General features: G+C 45.2%; 1 protein-coding gene across 1 annotated transcript; it reads left to right on the top strand.

The window, feature by feature from the left end:
* Positions 1-200: 200 nt before the first annotated feature.
* Positions 201-5,895, top strand: TCF19 (transcription factor 19). The gene is made up of 4 exons (XM_044005590.1): positions 201-1,237; positions 3,213-3,777; positions 5,075-5,304; positions 5,436-5,895. The coding sequence occupies exons 1-3, from the start codon at positions 1,000-1,002 to the stop codon at positions 5,301-5,303; spliced, it is 1,032 nt and encodes a 343-aa protein (XP_043861525.1). The 5' UTR covers positions 201-999; the 3' UTR covers position 5,304; positions 5,436-5,895.
* Positions 5,896-10,935: the final 5,040 nt, after the last annotated feature.

The raw sequence follows: 10,935 nt of genomic DNA, 5'->3' as shown, positions 1-10,935 counted from the left end.
CGCGGAATTCGGGCCTGGCAATTTGCGATTTAAAGGCTGGGCGCGCGCCTGTCCTTGGAGGCTCCGCCCCGTTCTGCTCCGGGCCGGGCTCCGGCCAGAGCCCTTTGCTTTTGCCAGCCCTGTCAAACTGCAGCCGGAGCGTGCGTGTGGGGACAGGGTGGGGTGGGGGTCCCGTGGAGGGGGCCGGGGTCATTGCCTCCTCGGTCGAGGTTTGTATTGCCTGAGGGAGGGGCACGGCATGCTGAGATTGTCCGGCACTGATTGATCCGAAATTAGGCTGTCCGGGCTGGGGGGACCCGCGTTTGCATTGCTTCGGAAGCGATAGGACCCCAGGTTTGCATTGCACTCCAGGGAGGAGGGAGGTAAGGGACCTTGCTTCGCTTTACTCCAGTAATAGGGAGCCTCAGCCCGCATTTTCGGAGTGGTAGTCTTATCACCTTGAAAGATTCTTAATCCCCCTGCCACCGTGAGGTGTTCGGCCAGGAAAGTTGTGGAGGGAGGGCCTCAAGCCCCTTCGAAGCAAAGGGCCACCTCGCCCCCACTGCACTGAATGACTAAATTAATATTAAACGGTGGTGGAAACTAGCCCCATTACGCCCTCAGTTAACTACCCCCTTATGTTGCATTGCACAAATTGAGTATACTTTGGGTATTGCATAGGTTATGAGCCCATCCTTAATTTAGCATGATGCACATTCCTTAGTTTTGCATCGCACAGGGGATGACACCTTAATTTTTTTCTTTCAAGGACAGGTTGTCCCCTCGGTTTGCGTTGTTCGTCTTTTTATTGCACTGGCTTGAATGCCTTCCAAATTTGCATTGCACTGAATATATATTATATATATATACATACACACATACCTCTAGATTAAAATTGCACAAGAATTGTACTCCAAGTTTGCATCAGAACATCTCTCAGTTTTTAATTGCCCAAGGGTAGAAAGAGCTATGTATTCCCTGACTTTAGTAAGGGGTCCATAGGGGAAAGCCCCTCCCCCCATGTTGCCCTGCTTCCAGCTGCTTCGCATGGGGGTTGGGAGGGGTGGAGACCTCTATACTTTTCACCCCCCAACTGGGGCTGGCTGTACCTACCACTTGGGCCTCAGGGCTGATCTGTGTGATGTGGCCCTTCGGCCCCAGTGTGAGCCTGTCCTCATCTCCCCGGTCCATGCCAAGCTGCATGCTGAAGGCCAAGGTGACGATTGGAGAGTCAGCCTGGAGGACTGCAGTAGCTATGGTGAGCCTGGACATGGCTGACCCTGTTTTTTAGCCAGAATAGGTATAAATAGGTATGGTATGATTTGAGAAGTAGCATAGGACCTTGACCTGACACAGAATAACTCCCCCTCTTGTTTGTCATTGCCATTAGAATTCTTCCTCCTTTGAGTTAGAGAGCAAAGGGCAACCGATTTGGTTGTCCGTAAAGTACCTGCTATCTGTTAGGGTAATGTGTTATATGTGGTGGGTGTGGGGGTGTGTGTGGGTGTGTGTGTGTGTGGGGGGGGGGGTGTGTATCTCCTGCGTGAGAAGGATGAAAGTCCATCAGAGCAGATGGGTTCCATAGCTGAGTTGAGATTAGTTCTATATTTATAGTGTTCTCTTACTACAGAATTGTTTCATTGATCCTATGTCACTTGATCTTTACAATAATTATGTGAGATAGGTAGTACAAGCAGATAATATCTCCATTTTACAGTTTCTTGAGGTTCAAATTAAGTGACTTAATTCATGTTCCTATAGCACTTTAAGGTTTATTAGTCATTTTCCCATCAGTAGTGAAGTATATAGTGTAAACATATTATCTTTGTCATAGAGAAGGCTTACTGAGTAAGGGTATTGTTAGTCTCCATTATACAGATGAAGAAACTGGTGTCTAACTGTGCTTTGCCCAGGGTCACATGTAATGTGAAATGTAAATGTCAAGGGGGAGCTAGAGCTCAATCTTCAGCCTCCATACATACTGCCCGTGTTTTGGGGCAGCAAAATGATGCAGTGCCCTGGAGTCAGGAGGACCTGAGTTCAAATCCAGCTTCAGACACTTGACACTTAACTAGCTGTGTGACCCTGGGCAAGTCACTTAACCCCAGTTGTCTCACACACAAAAAAAAACAACATACTGCCTGTGCCAAGCGCTCTCACCTTGGAAAGCAGAAAACAAGACCCCAAGGGCACTGGACACAAAATATAGTATTGTGGACCAAGAAAAGGGGGGGGGGGGGGGTTAGGGTTAGAAGAGAAGGGAAAAGGCAGGGAACTCTGACACAGGTTTTCTAGGAGTTGGCAATGGAATTAAATAAACTGCTCCTGACTGGTAGTCCAAGTTCCCAAAGCTTTAGTATTTTTCTCTGTTGCTTTGGCCTGACCTTGTCGTTCAGCTGTTCAGTTAGGTCTGAGTCTATCTGCCCTATGGAATTTTGTCCATGAAGCTTTCTTGGCAAAAATAACTGGAGTGGCCATTTCCTTCTCCATTAGAAATGCTCTTGGGCAAACAAGAGGTTAAGTGACTTGCCCAGGGTTACACAGCTAGTAAGTGTGTGAAGCTGGATTTGAAGTCAGGTTTTCCTGACTCCAGCCTATTGCACTATCCATTGAACCACCTAGCTGCCCATAGATTTCAGAAAAGGTTCCTCTTGACCCAAAAGATTTTTCATTGTTTGGCCCAAAAGAATAGAACGGGTCTGGGCTTCGAACTAGCCAAATTGGTTTCTTATTGTCAATGAAAAATGAGTCTTTACAGAATATGGTCGAAAAAGGGCAGGGGCAGAATTTCTGTGCCAACTTTGTTAGGAAATCCCCAGGAGAGGTGAACAGAGATGACTGGGAGCCAATCCCTCCAGTTCATCAAGAGCCAGGCAGGATAGGAAACAAGGCCTGAGAACTCACTGCTTGATAAAGTCAAGATCCAGATTCAAATTCCAGCCTGTTTCTTCCTTGCTATGTTATAGGACCCTAAACAGGTCCTTTTCCCTGCACTAAATGATAACACCCTTTTTAGCTTTAACAGTTTCCAAACAGTTCTTGTCCTCAAAGAGCTTGAGGTTATAATTAGGTTGAGGCTGAAGTGGGAGGAGAGGATGTCAGCAGTTTCCTTCACTCTCTTGATTTCACCTTAGGAAATCTGGTTATTCTACATGACTTTTTGACTATTATCTTTGTCCTGCCTTCTCTTCTTTGTCTCTCTCTGCCTTCTCTTTGTCTGTCTCTCCTTATAGGTACCTTGGTCAACAATATCAGACTCACCAGGGGTCACCAACTGGAACTGAGTGACGGTGACCTCCTAACCTTTGGCCCCAAGGGGCCCGTGGGGGCCAGCCCTCCTGAGTTCTACTTCATGTTCCAGCGTGTCCGAGTCCGCCCCCAGGACTTTGCTGCTATTACTATCCCCAGAGCTGGTGGGGAATCAGGAGGTGGAGGTGGTTTTTGGCCTATGCTGCCCCCTCGGGGGGCCCCGCAACGTCCCCTCAGCACCCTCTCCCCTGGTCCCAAGGCTACCCTGATCCTCAGCTCCATTGGCAGCCTCAGCAAACTCCAGCCTCAGCCCCTCACGTTCTCCAGGGTCCAGGGTGGAGGTCAAAGCCTGACCTTTCCTGTGACCCTTAGGGAGGCAGAGGCCACCCTTCCCACCCCACCTCCAGCCCCTCGGAACCGTCGGAAGTCAGCCCACAAGGTGCTGGCTGAGCTAGAGGATGAGGAGGGAAATGAGGAGAGCCCTCCCAGAGTTCAGGCTGAAACCAGAAAGAAGCCTCGTGGAATGAAGACTCCAGTCACTCCCAGTGGGTAAGTATGGTCACTTTAGACAGAGGGAACCAAGGGCTGTTCCCATCCTCACCAACATCTTTGTTCTCTGGAACCTGCCATTAAATCCCCTCACACACACCCCCCTCCTCTTCACACATAGACATGCATGCGTACATGCACATTAAATACCTTTGCTCTGAGAGGACCTAAGCTGTGGGGAGCTCTTTCTCCCCTCTGGCTCAGGAGGAGAGAGAAGTCTCTGAAAAAACTCCAGCACAGATAAGCCGTATTTACCACTCAACTCTGCAGATTGTCTAAAATCCTGTCTTATGAGATCTTTTTCTTTTTTTTTTTTTCTGGGGCAATGAGGGTTAAGTGACTTGCCCAAGGTCACCCAGCTAGTAAGTGTCAAGTGTCTTATGAGATCAAGTAGAAACAGGAGCTTAGTGGGGACTTTGAGGAAAAATAAGGGGTGGTAAGAGCAAAGATGGGGAGAAAGAGAAATGGTGGGCATGGGAAAGAAAGAAAAGTAGATGGTCTGTGAAGATTTAGAAAGTTTTTGCTTTTTGAGATAACAAGTACTATCTACATTTTCTAGATGAGGAAACTGAGCTTCAGGTTAAATAACAGCCTTTAACCATATATACATATACACATTCCTGGCTTTTTTCATTGGGAGGCAGTGTGGTACAGTGGCAAGAGCACTGAATTTGGATGCACACCTGGGTTTAAATCCTGCCACTGCCACTGTGCTACCTGTATTGTGATGGGCAAGTCACAGCCTCCCTGGGCTCCTCCTAAGAAGAATGAAAGGGTTTGGACTAGGGAGACTTTACAGATTCAAAAGTCTGTAATCAGGAGCAGCTAGGTAGCACAGTGGATAAAGCATCGGCCCTGAATTCAGGAGGACCTGAGTTCAAATACGGCTTCAAACACTTGACATATACTAGCTTTGGGACCCTGGGCAAGTCACTTAACCCTCATTGCCCGACAAAAAAAAAGTCTGTGATCTTGTGATTTGCACTTGGTCATGCAGCTACTATTACTGTCAGAATATGAACCCAGGCCTCTTGAGTACAAATTCCAACATTCTTTCCACTACATCACACCGTCCTACTCAGAAATGGAGGAAAATCTTTCAAGTACTTCCTATTGTCTGCCATACCAACTCTGGTTGAACCCTAAACTCATCCCTAGGAATAGGTGCACATTTCTGTCTTCCCTTGTTCAGGGTTTTTTCCGTGTGTGTGTGTGTGTGTGTGTGTGTGTGTGTGTGTGTGTGTGTGTGTGTGTGTGTGTGTGTGTGTATGTGTCTTTCCACCAAATTCCCTTTCAGAAAACGCCGTGGCCGTCCCCGGAAGTACCTGTCATCTCGACCTGCAGCTCCCCCTCCAATTGGGGGAAGTGAGCCCTGTGCAGCCCCCAGCTGCCAGCCACCCCAGGAAGAGACAGTGGCCTGGGTCCAATGTGATGGCTGTGATGCGTGGTTCCACGTGGCCTGTGCTGGTTGCAGCTACCGGGCCGCCCAAGAGGCTGACTACCGCTGTTCTAGTTGCCAAGCCTAAGGTGATGGAAGTCACTTAAAAAAGATCATGGCAACTTGCTGCCACTCCATGGAGATGGGACCCAAAAGCCAGGGGTTGGATATGGTAGGAATGAAAAGGTTCTAAAGGAATACTCTCTACTTCCCTCCCCAGGAGGAAAGACTTCTAGGAAGGAATCGCCCATTGCCATGGACTGACTAAGGGACCTTAGCAGGCCCCTAAAGCAAAAGGGCCTTTTGGCTGTGGCTGTCGTCTCCAGGAGTATCCAGTTACTAGAGAACAAGGAACTGGTTGCAGGGTCCTGTTGCCCCAGATGCCACATGTCTGGGACCAGAGAATTACCCAACTCTGGAAGTCAAGACTATGTCAGATAAATGGCTTCAGGAACCCTAGAACTGGATGAGAAAGGTTTCAGAGAGCCATTCTCTGGGGGAATCTGGAAAACCACAGGTTTGGCTGTGAGAGGGCAGGAAAACAAGTTCCAGTATGATCCTGATCTCAAACGTGCTGCTTCCAGCAGAAGAGCCTGCCCCAAAGCTTCACTGGTTCCATTATGTCCAGTTCCCCAATCTTTGGTCTTTTCTGATCTGCCCTTTCCCCTTCTTGCTTATTTCCAAATAAAGAAGCAGCTGCGGATTTGGCCCTCTGTTATTTTGTTTCCTAACACCATAGACTTCACCCATGCTTTTCATCACTTCTCACTCTTGCTTTGGTGTATGTTCACTTAATCTGAGCTCTGGGGGGAGATCTGGATAGCCTTTTATCCCAACCTGAAGATCTCAAAAGAAAAGAATGCCAAGTTAATTCAGTTAAGAAAGGAAAGCCAGTCCAGGGGCAGCTAGGTGGCACAGTGGATAGAGCACCAGCCCTGGAGTCAGGAGTACCTGAGTTCAAATCTGGCCTCAGACACTTAGTACTTACTAGCTGTGTGACCCTGGGCAAGTCACTTAACCCCAATTGTCTCACTTTAAAAAATAATAATAAAAAAAAGAAAGGAAAGCCAGTCCAATAAACATCATGGAAAAAATTGTCAACATTTGATGATGGATTGAAAATGGTTTGAAAAGGAGGGAGAAATCGATCTGTTGTCATGACACCTTTCTTCCAATCCCTAATGCTGTTTTTCATCATCACTGCAGCCTCCAAACTCTCTACCCTTCAGTTTTTCCCAAGCCATCATCCCTGCATTGCCTATATTCTGCCTTCCCTAGCTTAACTCCTTGGCAAACCAGTTCAACTCTGCACTGTCCTCTTCTCTTGGGTCCCTTGTTTCCTTATTCTATAGTTGATCTTCAGCTTCAGATTACTCCCATCCCCTGCTTCCTTTGCTCCCCATGTTGATGAAGAAAAATCAAAAACCATGTTCACTGGACCCACTACAAACATGTTACATAATCTCAACAGGGCCCTCAGTATGGCAATGCAAATCCTTTTACACTTCCCTTATCAAAGTGATGATCCCACTCTACACAGTGATTCATACCTCCCATCACTATTACATCTCACCCTCTTAACTGAGAACTTTTACTCATTTCACTTTTAAAAATAAGGTTATTGGGGGCAGCTAGGTGGCTCAGTGGATAAAGCACTGGCCTTGGATTCAGGAAGACCTGAGTTCAAATCCAGCTTCGGACACTTGACACTTGCTAGCTGTGTGACCCTGGGCAAGTCACTTGACCCTCATTGCCCTACAAAAAATTAATAAGGTTATTTATGGTACAACTAGGTAGTGCAGTGGATAAAGTACCTGCCCTGGATTCAGAAGGAACTGAGTTCAAATTCCGCTTCAGACATGATACTTACTAGCTGTGTGACCCTTGACAAATCACTTAACCCTCATTGCCCTGCCAAAAAAAAAGTCATTTGCTAAGATCGTGCTTCCTCTTCTCTAGTCTTCATTTCACATTACCGTGGCATTTTGCCACTGTTTTCTCCATCCCCATTTCACATGACAAGATAGCCCTTCTTGCCAAGGCCAATTCTACATGGAGGAATGATCCCATTTTATTTTGTCTTCTCCAGGAGATTGCTCCCTCCATAGTGCCTATTCTCAATAATCTATCTCTACCAATTTAGTGGCTTCTTTCCTACTGCCTATGAGCACACCCATGTCTCCCCCATCCTCAAAAAAACAAAACAAAACCCACTTGATCTCTTCTTTCCTGTTAGCTACTCTTCTATCTCTCTAACCTTATCATTCAAATGAAATTGACCTCTCCTAAATTACTAATGATCTCTTTTTTTTTTTTGAGTGAGGCAATTGGGGTTAAGTGACTTGCCCAGGGTCACACAGCTAGTAAGTGTTAAGTGTCTGAGGCCGGATTTGAACTCAGGTACTCCTGACTCCAGGGCCGGTGCTCTATCCACTGGGACACCTAGCTGCCCCCTAATGATCTCTTAATTGCCAGATCTAATGGGCTTTTCTCAACCCCCATCCTTCTTTTTTTTTTTTTTTTTGGTTTTATGAGATATTTTATTTTTTCCGTTACATGTAAAGATAGTTCTCAACTTTTGTTTATACATGCTTTACAATTTCAGATTTTTCTCCCTCCCTCCCCTCCCTCCCCCCTCCCCTAGACAGCAGGTAATCTGATATAGGTTATATCTATATATCTCTATACATATACATATAGATATATATATACACACACACATATATATACACATAATAACATTAATCCTATTTCTGCATTAATCCTGTTACAAGAGAAAGAATCAGAGCAGTGATGCAAAACCTCAAAATAGAAAAAAAAAACAACAGCACCCAAAACAAAAGAAATAATATGGTTCAATCAGCATCTATACTCCACAGTTCTTTCTTTCTTTTTTTTTCTTGGATTTGGAGATCCTCTTCTATCATGAGTTCCCTGGAACTCTTCTGTACCATTGCATTGGTGAGAAGAATATAGTCCATCACAGTAGGTCAACACTCAATGTTGATGATACTGTGTACAATGTTCTTCTGGTTCTGCTCATCTCACTCATCATCAGCTCACACAAGACCCTCCAGGTTTCTCTGAACTCTTCCTGCTCATCATTTCTTACAGCACAATAGTATTCCATTGTATTCATATACCACAACTTGTCCAGCCATTCCCCAATTGATGGGCACCCCCTCAACTTCCAATTCCTTGCTACCACGTAAAGAGCAGCTATAAATATTTTTGTACATGTGGGTCCCTTTCCCCCTTCCATGATTTCTTTGGGCAAGAGACCTAAAAGTGGGATTGCTGGGTCAAAGGGTATGCACAGCTTTATCGCCCTTTGGGCATAATTCCAAATTGCTCTCCAGAATGGTTGGATCAGCTCACAGCTCCACCAACAATGCATTAGTGTTCCAATTTTCCCACAGCCTCTCCAACATTTATTATCTTCCTTTTTTGTCATTTTAGCCAATCTGATAGGTGTCAGGTGGTACCTCAGAGTTGTTTTAATTTGCATCTCTCTAATCATTAGAGATTTAGAGCATTTTTTCATAAACCCCCATCCTTCTTGACCTCTTTGAGGCCTTTGACACTATCAATCACTGCCTTCTCTCTGCTAATCCCATTTCTCTTGGTTTTCATTGTTCTTTCTGGTTCTCCTGTCTAACCATTCCTCCTCAGTCTCCTTTGCTGCATCTTCATCCAATCTGCACTAACTGTGGATGTTCCCCAAAGCTCTGTGCTGATCCCTCTTGTTTTCTCCCTCTATTTTTCTTGATGCTATTATTTCATTTCTATTTATTCAGCCCATCCTTTCTCCTAGTATTTCATCTCTAACTGTCTATTGCACATCTCAAACTCAACACGTCCAGAATTGTTCTCATTCACACACCCCAAACCTTCCCCTCTTCCTAACTTCCCTATTACTGATAAGGGTACCACCACACTCCCAGTTACCTAAGCTCAAAACCTAGATATTATGCTTAATTCCTTTCTCTCAATTCCCCTTATCCCAGTATCCAATATGTTGCAAGTTTTATCTGTACTACCTTCATAACATCTCTCATACATGACTTCTCTCCTCTGATGCCCTGATGCAAGACCATAATCACCTCTAGTTGGTTGGTCTCCCTGACTCCACTCTCCTCACTCTACTCCATCTTCTGCTCAGCCATCATCTTGGTCTCCCTGAAGCTCAAATCTAATCAAGTCACCCTCCTATTCAGTAGCTCCCTGGTACCTCCAGGAACAAATATAAAATCCTCTTTGGCTTTTTTTTTTTTTTTAGTGAGGCAATTGGGGTTAAGTGACTTGCCCAGGGTCACACAGCTAGTAAGTGTTAAGTGTCTGAGGCTGGATTTGAATTTAGGTACTCCCGACTCCAAGGCCAGTGCTCTATCCACTGCGCCACCTAGCTGCCCCCCTCTTTGGCTTTTAAAACCCTCCATAACCTGGCCCTTTCCTGCCCTTCTATTGTTAGACTTTATTCCCTTCCATGTACTCTATAATCAAGTGACACTGGCCTCCTTGCTATTTCTCCCACAAGACAATACATCTCCCTGCTCCATGCATTTTCTTTTTTTTTTTAATTAATAAAGTATTTTTTTTCCCGTTACATGTAAAGATAGTTCTCAACTTTTGTTTATACAAGCTTTCCAATTTCAGATTTTTCTCCCTCCCTCCCCCCTGTTCCATGCATTTTCACTGGCTCTCCCCCAGTTTGGGAATGCTCTCTCTCATCATCGCTACTTGGCTTCCTTCAAGTCTCAACTAAAATTTCATCTTCAAAAGGCCTTTCCATGTCCCCCTTAATGTTTTGGGTTTTTTTTTAGTGAGGCAATTGGGGTTAAGTGACTTGCCCAGGGTCACACAGCTAGTAAGTGTTAAGTGTCTGAGGCAGGATTTGAACTCAGGCACTCCTGACTCCAGGGCTGGTGCTCTATCCACTGCGCCATCTAGCTGCCTCCCCCTTAATGTTAATGCCTCCCTTTGGAGATTCATCCCTTTCCAGTTCATTCTGTTATATATCTTGTTCACACATAGTTATTTGCATATTGTTTCCCACATTACATCATTACATTGTAATTTCCTTGAGGGCAGAGACTTTTTTTTTTGGTGGGGTAATGAGGGTTAAGTGACTTGCCCAGGGTCACACAGCTAGTAAGTGTCAAGTGTCTGAGGCTGGATTTGAACTCAGGTTCTCCTGAATCCAGGGCCTGTGCTCTATCCACTTTGCCACCTAGCTTCCCCAGGCAGAGACTTTTTAATCTTTATATTGCCAGTGTTTATTTAGCACAGTATTGAACTCAAAACAAAAGACCTCATTAGAAAGGGATGTTGGAACATTCAAAGAAAAACATTCTGTAGAGATGGGAGAACCATGAAGACTCAGCAAAATCCTTCATTTTACTAGTTGAGGACAAAGGTGATGTGTTTTACCCAAAGTCACAGAGATAGCAAATGTCAGAACTGAAATCAGAACTCATCTTTTGAATCTAGGTGGGATGTAGACAAAGGAACCAACAGAGCTGGGAAGGTGCAGGATTCTGGAAGCTAAGGACAGCAAACATTTATTAAATTCCCTCTGTATGCAATACTATAGTCTTGGGTTGGAGGAGCCCGGAAGTTTAGAAAGAATCCGCATAAATTCAAGTGCTAGTAAGGGGACAAGATACATAATCATAAAAGTGAATCAGAAAGGTAGAAGTAAAGAGCTAAATGAGGTCTCA

Source organism: Dromiciops gliroides, chromosome 4, assembly GCF_019393635.1.
Source record: "Dromiciops gliroides isolate mDroGli1 chromosome 4, mDroGli1.pri, whole genome shotgun sequence".
NCBI lineage: Eukaryota > Metazoa > Chordata > Mammalia > Microbiotheria > Microbiotheriidae > Dromiciops > Dromiciops gliroides.
The sequence above is the reverse complement of the archived record's forward strand: the minus strand, read 5'-3'. Positions and strand labels throughout refer to the sequence as shown.

Excerpts from the sequence above, each read along its gene's own strand:
- TCF19 (XM_044005590.1), top strand. The coding sequence starts at position 1,000 with ATGTTGCCCTGCTTCCAGCTGCTTCGCATGGGGGTTGGGAGGGGTGGA. Across the intron at positions 1,238-3,212 it reads GGAGGACTGCAGTAGCTATG|GTACCTTGGTCAACAATATC; the intron begins GTGAGCCTGGAC and ends CTCTCCTTATAG. Across the intron at positions 3,778-5,074 it reads ACTCCAGTCACTCCCAGTGG|AAAACGCCGTGGCCGTCCCC; the intron begins GTAAGTATGGTC and ends ATTCCCTTTCAG.